Source organism: Cricetulus griseus (assembly GCF_003668045.3).
Source record: "Cricetulus griseus strain 17A/GY chromosome 1 unlocalized genomic scaffold, alternate assembly CriGri-PICRH-1.0 chr1_0, whole genome shotgun sequence".
Taxonomy (NCBI): domain Eukaryota; kingdom Metazoa; phylum Chordata; class Mammalia; order Rodentia; family Cricetidae; genus Cricetulus; species Cricetulus griseus.
The window spans coordinates 250,490,905-250,514,485 of NW_023276806.1; the positions used below are offsets into that span (position 1 = coordinate 250,490,905).

The 23,581-nt window shown below is 40.2% G+C and overlaps 1 protein-coding gene across 1 annotated transcript in view; it reads right to left on the minus strand.

Moving 5' to 3' along the window:
- Positions 1–23,581, minus strand: part of Kcnh8 (potassium voltage-gated channel subfamily H member 8) — a 373,434-nt gene that overhangs the window by 254,188 nt on the left and 95,665 nt on the right. The window contains exon 2 of the mRNA XM_027394572.2: positions 12,789–13,022. Within this exon, the coding sequence (XP_027250373.1) occupies positions 12,789–13,022 (234 nt within the window). The remainder of the gene's footprint in view (positions 1–12,788; positions 13,023–23,581) is intronic.

The following is a 23,581-nucleotide window of genomic DNA, read 5'->3' on the forward strand; positions in this document are numbered from 1 at the left end:
AAATCATGACCATCAATAGTGAGTTGAGCTTCTCTGTATGCTACAAAAGGAATAATTATCAATGAGATGAGCAACCTACTTCTGATACCTTAAAAGGAAAATTATAATTAAATTTGTTATTGATATATTGTTTAAAATAAGCTAGGGCATAAAAATCTAGCATTGAATCAGAATCTGTGCCTTCAAGCTTGGACAATGCAGTATAGGCAAGACATAAAACAATCACTGTGTAAGAAGCAGAGATCTCTGATGAGAATTGGAAACGAAGAAGTAATCGCTAAAATGAAGTGGCTTAGAATCACATGATGATTCTCTACTGTATAAATATATGGTTTCTGTTTTAGGTGGCATTTAGCACTTTCCAAGAATATGCTGACAACAAGCATACTAAACATTTGCTCCATTGTATAAACTCAGTTCCTGGTGAAGACTAGGGAATACCTTGCCAGATTGCCCTGAGTCACAACTTGGCATGCAACTAAGGTGGAACAGTTGGGCATCTTCCACAACTTCCAGTCCCTTCTGAAGCACAGCACATGCTTCTCTAGAACTGGAGGCCAAACCCGGTTTCCAGGAAAGCTTTGTTCTGCCCATATCCCTCTGATGACCTTGATTTCAGACTCATTATCTGACACCACACAGACAGTTTTGTAAGAAATAAATTTATGCATTATATCTTCTTATTGATTCTAAGGTTTCATCCCACGGGAAAAACAATCCAATATATAATTAACAAAAGAAAGTAAAGAATTGTACAAAGTGGGAAGCACTCCATTGAAATATTTAGCTTTTGAGACAGGGTTATTCAATTGTGGAGGTCAGCAAATATATTCTATAGTATGACAGTCAAAAATTCATTCCTTCAGTTCACCTAGATTCTCAGTGAGCTACTCAAATAATCACAGACAATAGGGAACCTGGGAGCATGGTTGTTTTATAATAAATATTCATTCAAAAAACAAGCAGCCTGCCAGGTACTAGACATGATTTGTTAACTTATGATATAGAACCTACAGACTAATGAGTTTGTTGATAAGATGAGTTATTAATAAGCTTGGCAGAGTATTAGTGGGAGCCTTTATTTCCTTCTCTCCCCCAATCAACTTGGCCCCAGGCTCACTGGCTATTCCCCTCCCCGCTCTCCTCCAAACCAAACAATCTGACACATGTTTTCCCTTATCAGCTTGACCCCTGGGTATGGGACACACAAAACCCCTCTGTAGCCAAACATCATTCCCCTTTTGTCATTCAATTACAAAGCCCTACCAGTTATACCACCCAGGCTCAATAACCACTTTCTTTCCAAAGTCTTAGAGGATTTAAGCCTCTTATCTCTGACCCCTTAAGAAAAGTCCTTCTTGACCTCATGTCTCCCCCCTTTCATATCCCCATTCTCACAGATAAAAAACCCAATGGAACCTATCACTTGATTCACAATCTCTGACTTAGTAACTCTGCAGTGTTTCATACCTACCCATTGTACCAAACGCCTATACTCTTCTTTCTACCATCCTTCAGGGATCTGTCTTAGACCTTAGATACTTGTTTTTCTATTCCTCTGGGCCCTCAGTCACAAAACACCTATGCCTTTGCTTGGACTGACCTCAACATTAGCCTTTCTTCTCCAGTACTTAGGCTGTCCTATTCCAGGAGTCCTGGGACAGCCACAGTCTACTTAGCCAGGTGCTGGCATCTGACTTACTCTCTTTTGCTTGTGCAACATATAGGTGACCTTCTTCTCTGTAGTCAATTCCTGAAAAATAGTTGGGCTGACACCTCTGCTCTACTGAACTTCCTGTCTAACCCTGTACAGTTCCAGCTATCCTCCCATTAAGTCACTTATTTGGGATTATTACTCCAGCTCACAAGACCACTACCCTATATGGAAGGAACACTGTGGTGATATATTGTTTATACTCTAATAAAACCACTGAAGATCAGAAAGCAAAGCCAACCACACTGATGAGTCATAGAAGCTAGGTAGTGGTGACACATCTTTAATCCCAGGACTCAGGAGACAGAGGCAGATGGATCTGTGAGTTCAAGGCCTGTGACTACATGAGAGTGAATCAGTCTAAAAGAGAAACAGAGCTCATGCCTTTAATCCCATCAATAGAGAGGAGGTGTATAAGATAGGAAAAGGACCTCACATTCTGGCAATTTGTCAGAAGCCAGCCTTGGCGACCCCCATGCCTACTTAGCCATCAGCTAGTCTAGCATCCCACCCCTCAGGTTCCAGGACCTGGCCTGAGAAGCAATTAACACCTATTCCTTCCCCCACTTCCTTAGGTTAGTGCTTGAGATAAACACAGGAGATTCAGGATACCTGCCTGAGAGCAATTAACATTCATTCCTCCCCCACCTCCTTTTTCTCTGCTTCCTCCTTTCTCTTTAAAAACCCCTTGTAATAATAAAGTCAGACCTTGACAAGACAAAAATCCCTTGGTCTCACTCTTCTTTTCCACCCATTATTTTCAGGCTTGATCCACCTCGGACCCACGAATTACTGGAGCCCCGAGGACCGGGGCAGCAATTAGCCTCCAGCCATGCTGAGGATAGGATCTCCTCAGCCTTGGAAGAGGATAGAGCTCTCTGGTGACTTGATTATTTTGCTTCTCTCATCTTCAGCTTGAACCCCAATAGCCATCTCTGGGTTTTTTATTATTCATGCTATAGAACACAGTCCATCACGGTAAGGACATCACGGAAGAATGTGAGTTATCTGTCATATGGCATCAACAATCAAAAAGAAGACAGGAAGTGAAGCAAGGCTACAAAAATGTTGAGGCTCACACTCAGTGACCACTTCCTTCAGGAAGACTCCACTTCCTAGGGCTTGCTCTGTTTTCCAAAAGAACAACCCCAGCTAGAGACCAAACTCAAGAACCTATGGATGATGTCCCCATTGAAATGGCAACCATGAGGAATGAAAGATGGAGAAAAGAGAATGGAAGAATAAACTCAAAGACTATGAGACTGAGACAAGCTCCTGGGTGGCTTTAGACAAACTTGAATAGTTTTTAATTTATCCATGAGGGAGGAGGGGTCCACTACATCTGCTGTGTAGGAAGATGGCCATAAGGCAACAAGGCAAACATTTTTAAAGGGTTAAACCAAAAGAAAAAAAGAGAGTATGGACTTCGTAGCAATAATCCCCACAGGAAAAAGTCTATCCTTTAGTACAGTTTTTCTCTCCTTTCTCTGTCACATAGTCAGGTGGCTTGCCTGATATGGGACAGAGATTTTGGAGGAAACCTTTAAACAAACGTGCTTGGGTTTAGAGGAAGGGGAGCCATACCTGAACTCCAGAGCCAGCTTTTAATTGAAGTGAGACAGCATAAACCAACAGTCTAATGCCATTCATACCCAAAAGACAGCAGTGAGCTGAGAGCAAAGAAGGCTTAGAGGTAGGAAATGTGAGTCCTGGCTGCCGTGTGCTACAGGAGTGAACTAAGAGGAGTACCAGCCTGGGAAGTGTGGAGGAGTGTGTGAGCAGGCTGTGTGCAAGCTGCAGCTGGCCTAGTCCTTTGCTTTCTCCCCTCCTTCTAGGTCTTGGTCCTGGCTCCCCCATTGCAAAATTTACAGATCCATCGATCATATCTTAAAAGACAGTACATTTAGAACTAGACAGTGTGCTGGAGAGACCAGAAAAAGACAAATGGGCTTTGGAGGGGAGAAAAGATAAAGCTTAAGTGCAGGAAGTGGGAAATCTCTGTTTTCCTGAATGCTTGCAGTATTTGTAAAGGTCCTGAATAATACTGGGATCTAGGGTGTCATTAGGCAGAATATTTGGATTGATTATCGAAGGGGTATTGAAAACAAATTTAATGGCAAAAATGAAAAAGTTTAGGACCCTTCAAGACTTGTGTCAGGTAAAGAGACGGGAGGTTTTATAAGAGGCATTCCAAGAAGAAATGAGAGGGTATGGAAGACTGTGATCTCTCAGATGAGAACCAAGGAAAATGTCGCTGCAGCCTGTAGACAAGAGTGTCCCCAGGACGCAGGGAGGACAGAAAGAAGACACAAGCCATTCAATGAATGATCATGGCAGTCAAAGGGAGTCAGGGGCTTAGCCCAGCTAACCCCAAGGGGAGACTCAGTGCCTGGTACCATGGCTTTTGTGGAACCCAGAAGATGAGGATGAGAATGGAGCCATAGGATAGGGGGAGGTCTCATCCACTGGAAAGGGTCAGGGACAGGGCCACAGGACCCACCAGAAGGTGAGGAAGGATACAGGAGGAGAGGGTAAGAAACATACACAATAGTGGGCTGGGCTAAGGAGACTGCAGGGTAGCAGCTCCAAGTGGCTGATCAGGGGCTGGAACAGGGTCAGGGGAAGAGGGTCAGCCATAGCCTTAAAGACCATGTCTGGGGATGGCTGCCTGGAAGGGGACTTTACAAAATTCCTGCTGGTGGATGGAGTGCAGAGCAATTGGTGAGCGGAAGGGGCACTGGAGATGAGGGATAGGGTCCCAGTGAGCCTCAGAACCCCAGGTGGAGTGCAGATACCAGGAGAGCCTATCTGAGTCACTGAACCAGTGTAAGTGTCACAGCTTGGAGGGGAAAAGTGTCCTGGCAGTTGAGATCCAAGGAATACCTCAGTCACTCTAAACAGCAAACCTCACACTATCAATTTATTGGGGAAAACACAGGGAGCTGACTGTCTCTGCTTGAGAGAGAAGCAGCAGAGACCTGAGTGGGAGACAGGCTTTCTATAGTGTTTCCTATGGGGTGGAGTTTTCCAGTGTAGGGATTGGTGGGCCAAACTCTGAAATTGGTGTGATTTTTGAGCTCGAGGATTGGTAGGATTTCCAACCCCAGAATTGAGCTCAGGCATTTTACCCTAAAACAAGGCCCACATACATTTACCTTCAGATACATGTTTCCTCATATATGTGTGTCCTCTGAACTCAGCCATCCTGTTACAAACACTTTGAAGTTTACTGTATTTGCATTTCTGAAATTCACCTCTGGAATGCAAAAGACACAGGAGAGAATAGAAAAACCTGATCCCCTATCAAAACTGGGAAGAGAAACTGAGAAATCATTTAAAAATGCTTGAGCCATTCAGGTATGATTATATTCTCACAATCCCAATACTCAGGAGGCTGAAGCAAGTTAGAAGCTGGGGTTGGAAACTGAACAGTGCCAAATAAATACAAAAACGAGCTAAGGATCTTGAGCCAAAACATAAAGAGCAACATGTTTGCACTTGAGGATGAGAGAGCTACACTTCCCCCATATTACAACTAGATCTAGATTTCAGCTTTTGAAGAGCAAACAAGTTGTTTTGTTTTTTTTCCAATAAAGAGACATTAATCAACAATGCCCTGGACAGGAGGGGCAGGGAGAGAGAACATATGAGGTCTGTGCCAGCCGCCATAGTATCGAAAGGTGGTGACCAAAATAGGACAGTTTGTGTAAACCCCCCACATGCCTGGAATTAGCCATGTATGTCCAAAGATGAAAAAATAGAACCTCAGCCTATCAAAAATGTATTAATATATCTGCTGCCTGCTTAACCAATTAGGTTTGAGACTACTGAACAGTTCCTGGAATTCCCCTAGGTTAAAAGGAGCATTCCTCTCACACTTGTCTTTTTGTACAAATGGTTGACGCCCCCCATGCTGGTTGTTCTGTCAGAACCAATACTCTTTATTTATGTATACTATCTGAGTCTGGGGTCTTCTTTAGTGTTTAACGGACCCTTACAAGGGCACTGGTTTGTAAGGTCCAGAACGATGTCACCCAAAGCATTTCACATAGCTAATGTCTGAAAGGCTAGGAGTCAGACAGATAGATTCCTGATAGACAAACTAATAGGGGGGAGACACAAATGCACAATAAAGATGGCAAACTCAAACCTTTATCCTTACACTCCTGACTGGAAACTAAGGCCTAAAGGATGGCAGAGCACAAGTAGGGTCTCTCTGCCCCTGTACATGGACCTGTCCAACAAGATAAAGGCCTGATTGGGATTTGTTTATCCCTAAGGTATAGGCCTACTATGATCACCTGTTGTCATTCAAACTGGAAACACTAAATTGGTGTATAACAACCCTAAAAATCCCAACCATTTTAGGAAAGAATGTATCTGAGTCTCCCAAGTACCCCCTTCACTGTGCAGATGAGCTTTTTCTGTGTTTGTTTCCATACTTGTAATGACAGCCTTTCTTCACTGGCTGACTCTGTCTGCCCTGTCTGAGATTCTCCCTGCTTCTCCTTCTGCTCAAGATTTTTCTGCCTTTTACTTCTATAACTGGCTGAGAAAACAAACCTCATCAACTAACTCACATAGAAAAAGCAACTGTCCAAGCCAGCCTAAAGTCCTGACTCATAAAACTGCAAGATATGATAATAGATATTTTAAGCAACCAAGATGTAAAATGGCATATTACACAGCACCACTATATATCTGGGGCAGGGCATAGACTCTACCCTTGTCATAGTCTGTCTGTGAGCTGTGTAACCATTCCACAGAAAATAGCTTTCAAAGTCTTATTTTCACAGTTTTTGGGGGACAACGAAACTCCTTGGAGACCATCATAAACACTTCTAAATTTCAACAGAAATCGTTCCACAATCTAGTCTTCTTGGTTATAGACATGTACAAAATTAAGCACATTGAACTAAAGGTTGCCTGGATGCCCTTGGTTGTTGGTGATTCCACAATTGTATCTAGGCAAGTAGCCCTGTTTTGGTAATCATCACAATTATACTGCCTTCTTCTGATGGGCAGTTTCTGATAGGCAAACCGTCTTGTCTTGCTAAGAAGAATCCTTCTGTCTTCTAAAGATTCCTCATTCTTAGAATACAGTATCTTTTGTTTTCTGTCATAAAGACTGGTTTCTCAATCTCTAGTGGAAATAGCTTTCTGGATGGCTTGCCTTACTGGTCTCTAAATGTGGTATTCTAATATAACTACTAACAATTTCTGTGCTGGGATTCCTCACAACTACAACAGGTACACTGTAGAAGCTATGTTTTTCAATAAAAATGCATTCTTGTGGTTCATATAATTCACAGATGAATGCAGTACCCTTTGCTCTGAACTTTGAGCTGTTATAGGTACTAACTATAAACCTATCTCTCAGTAATCAAACTGGGGAAACTATACATACTGCACATTTAAAATTTAAACTTTGAGAATAATTTGACTAACTGAAACCCTATTTTTCTACTTTCCTATATTGAACTCCAAGTCTAAAATACTTACAGGGTGTAACAAAATATTCTAGAAATCTGCCACAGCAACGTATTGCATAACTGAAAGTTTTATGAATAGACTTAGTGTCAAAATGAAGGAAAGTAATGAAATAGAGAGATACTGAAAACTTGAATACATTGAAAAAAGAACCCAAAGAAGACACAAATCAATGAAAGCACATCCCATGTGCACAACTCTGGAGAATCAGCATTGTTAAGTGTCCATTTTTTGAAATGCAATAATGTAGATCTGATACAATCACTATAGACATCCCAATGACATTCTTCAAAGAGAGAGGTAAGCCAATCCTAAAAATTAGATAGAAACATGAAAGAACTAAAAATTTTAAGGTAATTATGAAGAACAAATGTCCAATAATGTTGAATGCTGCAGGTACCACTCCACCAAGTTTAATGCTATTTTGAAAAACCATAGCATACAAAGCGATATGGTGCTGCCATGAAAACAGACACAAAGTAGCTTGGAACAAAATACAGAGTCAGGAAATGGAACAAAATACAAAGTAAGGAAATGAAGCAAAATGTGTGGGTGGAGAGGGAAAAGGGAAGAGGGGAGGGAGAAAGAAGAGGAGGGAAGGAAGAGAAGTAAGGGAGGAGGAGGAAGGAGGGGAAGAGAAGGGACAGTAAGAAAATTATCTTAACAATAAAGCTTACCCATGTTAGTTTTAGAATATATGCATGTGTTTTATGAACAACATCACAGCAAAAGGTTGATTTCATACATAGTAACAAAAAATGCTGCGGTCTGACCCGCTATAGCAGAAGATGTGCTAAGCAGAAGAGTAAGGGGACCAACATGTGGGAGACTCTGCAGGCACCACCACCCCATGCAGCAGCCACCCAGGTGGCTGTACTGTGAATCAGTGGGCATGCCCCTTCAGTGGCAGGTGTTGTGAGTCAGTGGACGTTGTAAAATGATGACAATATGAACAACATGAAGTTCAGTCTTGTCTCTTACAGGATGATTTATATTCTTGGAAATTCAGTGTAAAAGCACCACTTTGTGCATCCAGGTGACTGGAAACCAGCATCCTACTGCCTGAAAGGTACAAGAGGTTGTTAAACATCATAAGCTCACTTAAAATTCATCAGAAATTTGCTAAACACCCTGGAAAAGTGGCATCATCTCCAATTTAGCACAGAACACTGTGTTTACTGGGAAGTTTACTGGGAAGGACTTTGGAGTGAATCAGAGTGCTTCTGTGTAATGTTTTTTTTATTTATCAATTTATTATTTTGAGTGGGTGACTTAACTCCTAATCTAATGTGAATTTAATTTGGTACTTTAGGTTAATATCCTCCCCTCCAAAAAATATGTATTGAAGTGTCCATTTTCCAGTACCTATTACATAACCATATTTGGAGATAGGGTATTTAGAAAGATAATCAAATTAAAGGAAGTTTCCAAGACAGGACATAAAACAAAATGACTAGGGTCCTTATGAAATGCAAGCCTTGGGCCAGTGACATGGCTCAACCTTTCAACCAGAGCTAGATATATAGGCTCAAGTAGTGGACGGAGAGAATGACTTCAATAAGTTGTCCTGGGACTTACACATGTGTACCGTGGCTCATGAACATAATATAATAAATAAATAAGCAAATACATAAGTTTAATTAATATAATAACAAATTTAAAAGGGGAATAGGGGTATAGGTACTCATACTGAGTAAGCCCAGTGCAAGGATGTGAGGGTAGAGAGATAAGGGTGGTGCTTCCTGCAGCCAACCAATGCTAAAGATTGCCACAGAACCACCAAAGTAGGAACATGAAAAATAAGAAGTCCCAGAGACAGATACTGAGATTCAAGCTGAGGGTCAGATAAACAAAGCAGCCAAGCCAGTAGATCTTACCTCTACCCAGCTGAAATGGCAATCCTGTCTCCTGAATCCTCAGAGGCAAAAGCTCTGAATTCCTGTCTCCTCTTTATATTCCTTTCTCCACCCAGCCATATCCCCCTGTCTCCACCTCCCTAGTGCTGGGATTAAAGGTGTGTGATCCCATGTGCTAGAATCAAAGGTGTGAGCTCTCTTACTCTTCTTTCTTGTGTGGGCCAGGGTGGCCTTGATCTCAAAGATCCATCTGCCTGTCTCCTGAGTTATGGGATTAAAGGTGTGTGCTACCACTGCCTAGCTTCTACAGTTAACTAGTATGGCTGGCTTTGCTTTCTGATACTTCAGGCAATCTTTATTAAATCATAAATAATGTATCACCACAAAAGCAGGTAGACATAACGAATGGACACTTTCTTTTGGTATTCAGAAAGACCCAAGTCTTTAGATAACTGGTTCTTGGACTTGTAAGTTCATAAACTATGAAGAAATTAACTCGTCCTTATTAATTTGCAGTACTCAGTGGAATGGAATCCAGAACAGATTGATGTACTAAGAAAGTTACATTAAAATTTTAGAAATTTCAATTTTGATAAATTTACAATATACAATTTTAATTGCTTTCTTAAATCTTTGTCTTAAGACACCTCTTTCATTTCTTACTACCATGCTTTACTTTTCCGCAGGGAAAGCAAGTGATGTTATTGGGTCTATGGAATGTAGCATTTTCAGAGAAAAGATACATTTTGATGAACATAAGGAGGCTGAAATTGGCAGTTTCAATCAGGATAGCCTTCTGTAATATATAGAAAGCACTGCCTTTGAATTATAACAGAGAAGCTAGAATGGACAAAATAGCTAAGGTGGCACCTATCTCAATTTGCTGTCCTTGGATTGAGGAGTATGGTCTTACCTATAACATGCTAAACTGCTTGGAAAGCTTGGAAAGACAGAAGACAGAAGCATCCTTTCTCTTTGTCTCAGTGGAACCGGACAGAAACTACTCTCCAGGCTGACTTTGCAGCAAGGTGGAGGACACACCCTACTTTTTTCCCAAAATGTAATAGCATGAAGGAATGAATTTTCTTTATTCAAAATCTTCATTATTTTTGAGTGAGGGGTGGGTGCATAAGTCAGTTTTTATTTCACCACTGGAAGGAAGGGCAGAAGGTGGCAGAGAATTGACACTGACTGCTTTGACCAGTGTCCTCATGAAGGAGGGAGGACAACTATACAAAGTTTAGAGAGCTAAAAGACAGAGGGCAGTGAGGTCATTTGGGGAGTAGCACCAGCCACAAAACTCAGTTATAAATGCCCAGTGGGGCACCTGATTAGTCATGAGCCAATGGGCCAACAGCTGCAGGGAATGAGGCATTCCCAGTACTTATTAAGGCGAGCATGCTCCTGGAGAGAGAGAAGGAAGACCCTTCATGTCAGGAACATGTTTTTAAATTCTGAAATGCACATGTATCTTCTTGTATCCATAATCTGCCTAATAATCAATTTCCTTTTCTTTCCACAGGCATTCATTAAGGAACTACCAGGTGACAAATGTTCCTCAAAATGCAGGCTCTAAGCTCTGGGTATGGAACAGTCACTAGTGCACATACTTTCAGAGTCCCAACAGCATGCAGAGACAGATGTTCATATAAAGGCCTCTGGTGCAGCACAGTGTAGATAGCAGTCCCAATTACTTATAGCTGGATCAATTAGGAATGTCAGACGATTCCCTTGGGTGATTGCTTAGAGAGAACTGATGCCATAAATGATCTCCACTCACATGTGTCCAAGGTTATAGGCATACTTAAGAAGATGGGTTCAGGAGATTCTTCTGTATATTTTAGATAGTCTCCCGACAGTGTGCTTCTCACATTACACCTACACCACCTCCAAAGCCTCTACCCTCTGCTCTTCTCCTAGGTTATGCTCCTTGGCCCAAGTCTCTCGCAATAGAAGCATACTGAAATTTTGAAAAGGCATAGAAAGAAAGATTCTAAATGGATGTGGAGTGACCTACACAAGGCATCATCCTGAGGAAGGGTGAGTCTGTAGTCAGCAGGTTTTTTGCACAAAGGGCATCTTTATCCCTTTATTCCACAGAATGGCAGCTTTATCAGTCCTCTGCCAGTCTAAAGCCTCAGTGACTTACCCATGTTCTTTTGTCTCAGGTTTCTTTTCATTCAATGTGGTCTAATTGCACGGAGCTAGAATCCTTTCATTTGATCATATTTGCTATTTAGGCATTCTCTATTGTCACTGAAAAAAACACAATGGTCTGAACTATGGTTCTAGTGCCAAAGAACGGGGGCATATTGTCCTAGAGGGGTGCTCTCCAAAAGGTCACGATGACTGTGTGTCCTAAAGCTGCATGATTGGGGAATGCCCTCCAAGGACAAGTGTCTTCTAAAGGTGGGTGAGTTTTCTGTTTTGTTTTATTTCCTGGCATTGACTTTAGTACCCTCAAATAGTGAGGACTGGAGGCCACAGTGCTGCTGATGCTCCACAATGCATGTACAGCCTCCCAGAACAAAGACCTACTGATAGACGTCGACAGTGACAAGGTCCAAGGCTGTGAGGAAGAGTGTCCTCACACAGTCATCCCCACTGAGCGCACATCCTTGCTGCCTCCTGCACTGCTTATAAGAACAGGAATCATATTAGATTAGGGCCTCACTTTGGTGCCTCATTAAATCTTAATCACCTCTTTAATGACTTAAAACACAATCCTATTACGGGTTATGGTTTCACTACATGATTTCTTGTTTGGATAATTCTGTCCATGGTACCAGGGCAAAGGGAAAGGGGGAAGTAGAGGGAAGATAACTTCATCTTAAGGGAATTTTTTCTTAGAAATTCTGTAAGTCAGTCCTTTTCATGTGATTCCCAAATCACAGTTGTGTCTATCTGGTTACAAAGAAGGCTAGAAATATATTCTCTAACATGATGTCTATCTATGCACTCAGCTGAAGCGAATGAGCATCTGTCAGGAAGATGAAAACATGGCCTCTTCTCATCCTCCACTCCCAATTCTTCCCATGTGTAACCTTCCAGTGTCCTTGCAGGGCCCACAAGGGAGCAGCACATGTTCTCACATGGGACTCCAGTACCACAGATGCCTTGCCCAGCTCTAGCTCCTCTTTCATGGAGAAGGGCCTCACAGCACTGCACCAGAAAACACTTGCCCTTTTTAGTCCCTGCAAACTAACTCTATTCCGTCTCATTTTGTCTTTACTATTTCAGACAGTAGCGAGAAAGGCCCTATGTGGAGAAAGCAGGATTAAAGGAATGCATATGGTGATGGCTCTTAAATTAACTTCCTTTTCTGATAGGAAACCCTGGGAATTCTGCTTCAGTTGACTAAGATTGACATATAATTCTTAAAATTCTGATGTTTGGAAGACCATTCCTGGATAAAAACTATTTCTAAGTGCATGTGTACACTTTAAATATGACTACAAAGTAGTAACAGTAGAGTTTGTTTTAACATGTTGATTTAATATGTTAATGTTAAGCAGTATATGCTCATATATGGAAATAGCACAGTTTTAATTTTCATATAAGGTTACATTTGATTTATGCTGTAAATGATGAAAAAAGTGTTATCATCCATGTCATCTGTGAAACTTTTCCCAAACACTGCATTACTGTGTTCAGCCAGAAGGCACATGGAGCCCCTAATGAACTGAAACATGGTGACCCCTCACCTTCTCCAAAGCAAGGCAACTCACCGTTCTTCTTGTAGAACATAATTTCTCCTTTGAACTCTATCTTCTCCTCCAGGGATTTTTCAATCTGAAGCATCAGCTGCTCGTTGGTCTCCACACCAAACAAAAACTTGCAACTGCAGCTCTTCTGCATAACTTCGGTTCGTGCAAACCCAGACAGCTCACAGAAGCCATCGGAACAGTAGACTATGGGGAACCCCTTTGCCACCTGTGCATTGGCCAGGATGAAGTTGCTATCTGGAGAAAACAAGCAGAAGACATTCAACCACTTAAAGTTCTTCTTTAAGCTACAATTTCAGGCACTTGCACAGTTCCTGGTGCCAAAGATTGCACTCTACGATACTGTCTTGAAAGAGAGCCCCAGACTTGAAAGGGCAGTGGGACCAGTACTGCCTAGGCTCTGACTTGGCTCATGTGCCAACCAGTCTAGGCAAGTTGACCTCTGAACCCATTTTGTTGGATTGCACGGTCTCAAAAGCAGATCCTGGAGCATGAATTTAAGTGTGAGTCATGTATGGGGAATGTGACTCCAGGTTGTAGCAGGAGAAACTTTTAGAGATGGACTTTGAAGAATGAACAACATGTTTATAGGAAAAAGTAATACATGCTAGAGCTTAGCTTTGAGACAAGGTATCTCTAATGCTTGCCAGTTAATTACTAGGATTTATGGTGAAGCATAATGATTATAAAAGAATCGTTATATTTGTTTCACTCAAGAAACAAATATTACATACTGACCGTAAGTACCTAAAGTGGAGGCTTTAAACATAATAAAACTGAAAATGAAAAGAATTATGGAGAAGAGGTTAAATGAAAAAGATTCATTATAATATATTATTACATGGAACTACTGTCTCAAATACAAATATATAAACATACAAACATGTGCCAAATATGAAATATATATATGAAATATACATGTATACACACTTACAGACATATATACCCAGACATACGAATGTTAATAAAGCATCTAGAATCTGTGATTGTCTCTAGAGAGAGTAGCTTTGGGCATAGATTTTACCATATGGATTTTACCATATAACTCTACTGTGCACCCATTGGATTCATACAAATATTTTATGTATTGTCTACTTTGAACCACTATGTTTCAAAGGAGTTTGCAACAGGCAACTTCTTGATGGCCAGTAGGATAAACGTGGAACATCCATTTCATTATGTAACCATCTCCTCCTAAGCATCTGTAGTTTGTTTTCCAAACTATCCATTCTCAATTTTGCTTCAGGCAGTCCTGGGCTAAGAGTACTATTCATAGTGACAGTATTTCCATCTTGCCTTGGCTTCCTTGCTTCATCCATTTCCCCATTAGTCTCTCCCTTTTAGAACCAGAACTGGATAACAACAATTAGAGACTTTGAATCACATGCTCTTTGGAAGCCATGGGAGTGAATTAGATTATCCCAGACTGAGAATTCTCTCACATTTCACAGTATCATTTATTGACTATTAAATAGTAGATACTGTCAAAGATGTGAATAAATAAATTGTATGTGATCCTGTCCTTGGACTATGTGGAATTCCTAGCTCAGTCTAGAGGAGGGAACTCAAAGAATCGACAAGGCCAAGGGCTTCACTTCACTCTCTGACCTTAGTACCCCCCCTCCCTAATATAACATTTGATTAAGTGAGTGCTTAGAAAACATAAAAGCAGAGCTTGGCATAGTTGTCAAATATACTGAATGGGCTTTGAATGTCATTTTACATCACTTTATAAGTTATTTTTTTTCAATAGACCACTGACACATATTCACTGGCTTCCTGAAGGCAATGCCAGGAGATACAGTTCCACCCTTCAGTAAGTTCCAGAGTGAAGGACAGCATGGGAGAAATGTGTGAATAAGAATAATGCATGATTTTGTTTTAAGATGCTATGACTTAATTAAAGAAGTACATGATTATAAATATTAAGCCCTGAAGAGTGGTACATAGTCAATAATTACCTCTAGAGTTAAGAATGTAAACATCCCAGGCTTTGAAAATGGTTAGCTTGGAATAAGACAAAAACAGATATAGATGACATGTGAAAGGCACATTGTCATGGAACAGATGCCTACATGTACAAGGGCTGGGGTGAAAAGGGAAACAGGAATGGAGCTATAGAATAGAAACCATCCCTTCTCTTGAAGTCAAGTTTGCCCATTACTTGTATACGTCAGCAGCTTTGCTGTGTTTGTCTGGCCAAATTTTCTCCATCTTTCTACTTTCTTATCTTCTAGGGACTTACGGTTCAGATGCTTCTCATATATGATCTGTACATTGCTTTTACAGCATGAACCCTTTATCTAAGATTATTACATTCACTCATTATTACTAGATCACATTTCTTCTTAATCACCTTAATTTATGCTTTCTCTTTACTGTGTTTTGTGACTTTTGTCTTTGTAACTTTTAAAAATTGGGAAACATATCTAAAACTGTACAATATTTTTAAAAAAGTTAACAGCTATTAATTTTGGTTAACTATAAGAAATCCTGTCTATGTATCGTGATGTATTTCCTTTGTCCCTGAAGTAAGAAACTCATAACATTAATGTTGATGATAATAATCCTTATTTTCATCTTCTACTTTCTTACTATTTATTATCCCTTGTGAAATATTGCTCACGTTTCCTTTCTGCTGCTTTGATAAAACACTGACCAAAATCAATTTGGAGAGGAAAGGGTTTATTTGGCTTACACTTCCAGGCCATAATCTGTCATTGACATAAATCAAGGCAGGGACTGAAGCAGAAACCATGGAAGATGATAACTTGCTGGCTGACATCTGGCTCATGCTTAGCTAGGGATGGCGATGCCTTAAGTGGGCTGCCCTTCCTCAAGACTGTCCCCCATAGGCTACTCTGATAAAGGAAATTCCTCAATTTAGGATTCTGATTTCAGATAGATGGATCTTGGCTGTAATATTGGCAGCTGAAGCCAAGTAGGACAAATACATCATCCTTTTCCTCATTTTTAAGGTATATATATTATCATCAATATGCTCTCCATTATCTCTTATTGGCGTGCTCTTTAAATTAATTCCCACAGCATCTTTGCAATTGTTGGCAAGAAAAGACCAGTGCTTTAGAGTTCTAATTAGATGAAAAGATGATGAAGTATTACCAAGCCATCAGATCTGTGTGTTTCAATTAAAGATTACAGTGTGTTTGTGTAGCTAATTCTTCCTGTAAACATGCCACAAAAATAAATGAATATACTTGGCCTTCTCTGTTTATATTTAGCACTTGTCCTCAACATATAATTGCATTTCAATTCCAAAGAGAATGTAGTGGCTGGCTGTGCTTTGAAAAGCTTAGTGTACTAGCTACATGAATGGTTCTTCTGTTTGAAAAGTGTCATTCCGGATGAAGGCTCTAAGATGGCATATAAGTTAGTCATCAATCTCATATTCAGGGGAGGGCATTTAAGGTAGCCTCTCCTCTGTTGCTTAGATGGTTAGTTGGTGTCATCCTTGTAGATCTCTGGACATTTCCCTTCATCCAGCGGCTGATGGAATTAGAAGCAGATATCCACAGCTAAACACTGAAGTGAACTGGAATCCAGTTGCAAAGGAGGAGGAGTGATGAGCAAAGGGGTCAAGCCAGGTTGGTGAAACCCACAGAAACAGCTGACCTGAACAAGCGGGAGTTCTTGGCCCCATACTGATCACTGGGAAACCATCATGGAACTGATCCACCCATGAATGTGGGTGTCAGTGAAGAGGCCTTGGAAATCTGTGGGGCCTCTTGTACTAGATCAGTTCTTATCCCTAGCATAGAAATGGACTTTGAGAGCCCATTCCACATAGAGAGATACTCCTTCATCCTAGACACATGGGTAAAGGCCTAGGCCCTATCCCAAAGGATATGACAGACTCTGAAGACCCCCATGGAATGCCTTACTCTCCCTGGGGAGCAGAAATGGTATGGGATAGGTAGGGTGTTAGTGGGGGGGGCAGAGGAGGAAGGGAGGGAGAGGGAACTGGGATTGACACGTAAAACCATCTTGTTTCTAATTTAAATTAAAAAATGGAGAAAAAGAAAAGTGTCATTCCTTCACCCTGCTATCTACTCTGAACATATGCTTTTCTAAACACCAATCCCAGAATTCCCAAAAGAGAAATATGGCATTTATTTTAGAATTATGTAAAACAAAGCCAGGACCATAGCAATTAGGAAGTCATCACTGCCATACAGCTATGTGTACATGTGGTTGGATTATTTAACCTTTCAAGGAATCAATTATGCACATGTGATATGCATCTGAATATCACAATTTTCTCGGCTGGTTTTAGGTCATCATTTTGTGTTTTTATGGTTTGAAAGTGACAGTAAATCACATTTACATTGCTGGTATAAAATATGGAAAGCAGCTGGGTGTTGGTGCCACAAACCTTTAATCCCAGCACTCATGAGGCAGAGGCAGAGGCAGGCGGATCTCTGTGAGTTCAAGGCCAGCCTGGTCTCCAAAGGGAGTGCCAGGATAGGCTCCAAAGCTACACAGAGAAACCCTGTCTCGGAAAAAAAAAGATGGCAAGCATTGCATGAACTCTAACTCTTGGATCACTTTAACTCTTGGAGATGCTCGATTTTAACATAATAAAAATTAGTTATGATAAACTTCCATTCCCCAACCAAGACCCAAGACTAAAGATTAGAATTAAATATGTGTGGTATGTTGTTTTGCACAATATTATAAACTTTTTCTGAAAAGAAGCAGTTTTCTCTCCACCAGCAATCATTTGTCCATTTCCATTTTTTGTGGTAGTGGTGGTGGTGTGGGGGGTTTTCCATATTTTCATGTATACAGACAGGTGTGCACACTCCTGTGGAGGTCTAAGATTGATGTTGGTAGTCCTCCTCGTGTCTTTCACCTTATTCATTGAGACAAGGTCTCACAAGTTGATATAGCTAATCTTTCTCCAACTTCAGAGGCTGAAACTGCAGGCCAAGAAGCACTTACATGATTTCTGGGGCTTCTAAGTCCCAAACTCTCTTTCTCAGACTTGAGAATACAGTTACCGCTGAACCTCTCCCCAGACAGAAGCGAGTAAACTGCTGAAAACACTTGTTTTCCCAGTTTCTGAGCCCAAAGCCACTTTTTTGTTTGTAGATATCATTTATTGGTGATACCATCTAAATCAGTCTAGATCTTTCAGCTGCCTCTGTTATCTCCTCCAGAAAGTCAATATTCCAAAACTATGGGAGCTACTTGCTTCCTTTGCTCCAAAATACTTTACTCTGATGAACTACAGGATCTCATAGAAAGCAGACAAATATAGTTGCTATTCAAATAATCTGCTTTAAAATCTCATTTGATTCTATTGTGTGTCATAATACTTCTAAAGTGTTCCCATTGAAAAATATCTTCCTTGTTGCAAAAGCCAGTAAGTATATGTTCCAAGGGACCAAGAGCCTTAAGCTCAATACTGTTTAGCAAACTTATGTTAAAAGTTAATCAGAATTTTATACTCTATAATATATTCATGCTCATTCAAAGGTTTTTAACTTCATTTTCATATGTTTCTGGCAATGTTTAAGGTCAACTGAAACTTCAGGAAGAAGAGGCATTGGTTTGTTTGATATCTCTTTCCAAATATTGTTTGGTTTAACACAGCCTAACCCAGTCTGGAGAATTACAAGCCTGGGTAGAATACAGCATGTCTGGGCAGATCCAACAAACTTGCCCTATAGTTTCAAATGCTTAAAGATAATAACATCAGCACTTAATGGCATGATTACTCAAATGCACAACACAGAGCCAGTCAAAGCAACAGTCATTATAGATGCTGATGTCCTTGAAGGGGAATCTGTACATTCTTAGTGCTTTCTGCCTGTAAGTCCAGGCTTTAATGGTCCATACTTCTAACTCTGAAGCATGTCTTTGGTACTGCCTCAGTTTTAAGCTAAACCTTTGTGTCTAATTCTCAAGTACTTGCATAAACATAACATGTAGAGGAGGAAGATGGGCAGGTTCAAATCTTTCAGCCCTGGTTTTCCTGTAAAGGCCAAGAAGCAAACACAGGCATTTAACTTTCCTTCCTGAGTTGGCCATGAGTTTCATGAGTAATACCTGTTCAGCAGCTTTGATGCTTTACACTGACTGCCGTCCTGACAGGGTCCAAGTTCACCTTGAAAAGAAACCCCTGGGCCTGTCTGGGATAGTTTTCTAGATTAGGTTACCTGAGATGGGAAGGTCTTCCTTAAATGTGGGGGCATCCTATGGGATGGGTCTAAAACTAATGAAAAAAAGAAAGAAAGGAAGAAAGAAAGAAAGAAGGGAGGAGGGAGGGAGAAAGGAAGGAAGGAAGAAAGAGAGAGAGAGAGAGAGAGAGAGAGAGAGAGAGAGAGAGAGAGAAAGAAAGCTAAACAGCATTTGTCACTCTGCTTCCAGACTAGAGATATGATGTGACCATATCAACCTCCCATTGCCATATCTTCCCTGCTGTGATGGAATTATTTTGCAATTATAAACAAAATAAGCCTGTCCTTCCATAAGTTACTTTGGTCCAGTATTTAGTCATAACAAAGAGGAAAGTAACTGCCACAGTAGTTCAGTTGGTAGCATGCTCATGTAGTATGCAGAAAGCCCTGGGCTCAAACTCCAGTGCTACATAAAACTGCATGCCTTTAATGGAGGTAAAAGCAACAAGTCAGAAGTTTGATGTGATTCTTAGCTACACAGTTGGAGGTCAGCCTGGGCTACACAAGACTCAGTCTCAAGTCAGAAAAATAATAAAAATAAAAAATAATTAATTATTGTATAAGAGTTCAAACAAGGCAGCTCGTGTAACACCCCCCCCATGACATTGAAAGTAGTCATCTCTGGAGACCACTCCATTGCTAGAGATAAAATACTAATGCCTATAGCATTAGAAAATTGTAATAATCTTCGCACTTTATGTTGACTTCAGGGGGGGTTGAGTATAGCCTTTCCAAAGATGATGGAATATCTATTTTATGTTTAAATTTAGAAGTTACTTATATTTGACAACTTTTCTAATATTAGTTTTAAAAAGCAGGTGAGAAATTTGTAGCAGGGTATTCTCAAAATCCTGACACTTTATTTGCTCCCCAGTGTCATGTTTCACAATGCCTTATTGCTGGCTTCCATCACTCATTTATAATTTGATTTTTAAAACTACTGTTACTCCATAAAGACCAACATTAGAATAAAACACTGTAGTACTAAGTCTCATGGGTAGAGCTAGAGTGCTGAGGTGGAGTGGGAAGCAGTAATTGTATTTGTTTATGAGAATGCATTGTTCCCTTCTTTCCAACAAGCAAACACATGGACAGATACAAAAATGCCCTCAATAAGCCTCTGGGAGCCCTGAGCAGCACCCTCAGCCTCAGCTGACACCTTCAAGAAATTCAGAATTGAGAATTTTGTCATTATTATCTGCATTGAAACAAAACAAAATCTTGCATGCATAAGACATTTGAAAAGCTCCTTCAGAATAACACCAAAAAGAGCTTCAGGAACCTAGTGGCTGGTAGAGAGATGGACCAGTGGGTAAAAGCACTTGGCACAAACCTGATGACTTGAGTTGGTCCCTGGAATCCACATAAAAGTAGATGGAGACCACTGACTTCATAGAGTGGTTCTCTCTCTCTCTCTCTCTCTCTCTCTCTCTCTCTCTCTCTCTCTCTCTCTCTCTCTCTCTGACCTACACATGCATCATATACACAATAATAATAATAATAATAATAATAATAATAATAATAATGATAATAATACCAATACATAAAAACCTAGTGATAATAGATCATAGGGGTGGGGCCTAGGTGGTTCAGGAAAACAAAAGGGAAGGAAACTGCCCCATTGAGTATCACATCCAACTTCTACATATTGTAACATCATAAACACCTCCCCAAAAATATCCTCATAAACTTTATCATTTACTTGAATGCTTGAAAACAGCTTGTTTAAAAACAAAGTGTGATCTTGATACTGATTAATAATGATAATAATAAATAATGATGAAGTATTTAAAAGAGATTTTAAATCTTCTAAATAATGGGACTGGACAGATGGCCCAGAGAGTAAGAACACTTCTTGCTCTTTTAGACAACCCAGGTTTGGTTTCTAACACTCACATAGCAGCTCACAGTCATCCATAACTCCATTTCCAGGGCTGTCAGCACCCTCTTCTGGCCTCTATGGGCACTGGGCACACACACAGTACACTTATATATATGCAGGCAAAACACTAATACATGTCAAATAAAAGGAAATAAATCTTTGAAAACACAAGACCATGTACTACTATTGCAGAGGACCTAAATTCAGTTCTCAGACTCATGTAAATGCTGCCTGCATAGCCATCGTGGTCTACCTGTAATCCCACAGTGCAGGAGACCAAGGCAGGGTAGCTAGACTAGCCAAATTAGTGTGCTTTAGGGTCAGCAAGAGCCCCTGTCTCCCTGTAAATGGCAGAGAGAAATGGAGGAAGATAACTGATGTGGGCCTCAGCCCTTACACAAACACACACACAAACACACACACACACACACACACACACACACACACACACACACACACACACACAGAGAGAGAGAGAGAGAGAGAGAGAGAGAGAGAGAGAGAGAGATCAATAACAGTAAATTATTCATTTTCCTCTGGTTTTGTTTCATAATTAGACTTCTGAACAAAATGGTGTATTCCATCATCTACTCATTTTTCTAAAATTATTGTCATTTATACTCTGCCATATGATATACACTTAAAGTAACAGGGTCTGAGATAATTCATTTATTAATATAATCAAAACTATAATAAAATTATCAGCATATATAATCTTCACAATGAACATTTGTGGAAAAATGAATGAAAGAAACTTAAAACATACTAGTGTTTATGAAAGGACATTAATTTAGAGTGTAATGTTTTTTATTGAATCTCTATTTTATTGCTAATCACAAATCAAGTATAGTAGGCTTTTTAAAAGTGCTCTTAATGATAAGCCCACTTTAGCACTCTTGGAGAGGACATTGTTTGCTTCCCAACACCCAGAGGGAACTGCAGTGGTGCGATCAGGTAATGCATGGTACTATAAGAGTCATATACTCAGATAAGCACATATACAAATAAAACTTAAATAATAAATAAGATCAGAAATACCCTGTGCAGTTCATTTTGTGCTCATAGCTTTCATCCTGACATACTGATTTCAGAAAGCCCTTTGGCAAGAAGAAATTAAACTATTTTCTTTTAGAAAAAATAGTAAAGGGCTAGAGAATTTGCTCAGGGGTTAAGAGCACTGGCTGTTCTTCAGAGAACCCAGGTTTGAGTCCCAGCACCTACATAACTGATCAAAACCTCCTGTGACTCCAGCTCCAGGGTATCTGATGCCCTCTTCTGACCTCTGTGGGCACTACACTCACATACACATACCCACACAGACACACATGCACATAATTACAAAATGATAAAAAATAAATCTTAGAATAAAAAAGAAGTAAAAGAAAAAAGGATGATAAGAAGAAAGCTAAATAATGCTAAACAAAGTTCTGTCTTCTTTATTGGTGAAGTTACCAGGAGCTGCTATTTGATGAAGATACACATGCAAGTGTGAATTAGGCATTCTGGAATCATCAAGGAATTGTTGGGGTTCTAAATTGGCTAATTGTAGTTTAAACATCCCTCATAGGTTGAAGTCTTAGTTTCCAGATGACCGTGCTGTTCTGAGAAGTTGTGAAGCTTGAGCATAAGCTCTTGGAGATGGAGTTTATAATCTGATTGTTTCAACTCATGTTACCTGTTCCTGCTTGGCCGAAATGTAAACATGCTACCTACAAGCTTCCACCACCACAGGCCAAGCCACAACCCTCTCCATGCCTTTACCATGACAGACTTTACCTGTAGAAACTGTAACCCCAAATAAATCCTTTGTTTTCTTATGTTGTTGCCACCAGGCATTTTACCACAGTGGTGAAAGAATTTACTCATGTGTGCTTTGGAGCTCTCTAGTACTGGCTGCTGCTCCTGAGACCTGCCTGAGTCAGGGCAAATGGACCTGATGCAGCTGCAGGGAGACTAGCACAAGGTAAATATCTGTATTGCTTGTATCACTGGCTGCTTTTGTATCTGGACATGTCACCCGTCCCTATTGAAGAACACCATGGGAAAGCCCAGCCTTTTCTCTCCTTCTACAAAGGCAGAGAAGGAGAGAGTCACATCTTACAACTGGACAATGCACAAACATCACCTCCCCACTGCAGACCAGACAAGGTAAAGCTGGAGAATTGGAGTAAAATTGATGAGCCAAGTTTTCCATGAACAAGTCTCACTCAGTGTAATTATTTTTGTTCCTTTAACTAAATATAAATAATCAACTATGTAGCTAACTGATTTAAATTTTACACCTTTGTAAAGCTTTTCTTAGAACGTCATCTAAGAACAGTTAAGACCACCCACATGATTGTGTTTTGCTGTGAAAATCAAGTGTTCTTTCTCCATCTTATTTGCGCTACCGAAAAACAAATTAAGCAGAATACAGTGAATGAAACCAGCCAGATATTGAATACCCATATTCTCCAAATATTTAACCTAACTCATCCCTCGGTCCTCATGCAGCACAGTAAAGCTCTTGCTGGGAATTATGTTTAATTCAACAAGTATTACCTTTTAATTTTAAAAATACTGGGGACAGACTCCTTACTTCAAATACTGGTGGATATAAAAATGATTTTGCCATATGTTTGTTAGTTACTTAACTTATTTCATACTTACAAAGGGCTTTACATTTAAAATTGTGCAGTCCACATATACAAAAATGTGTTCAATGCACACTT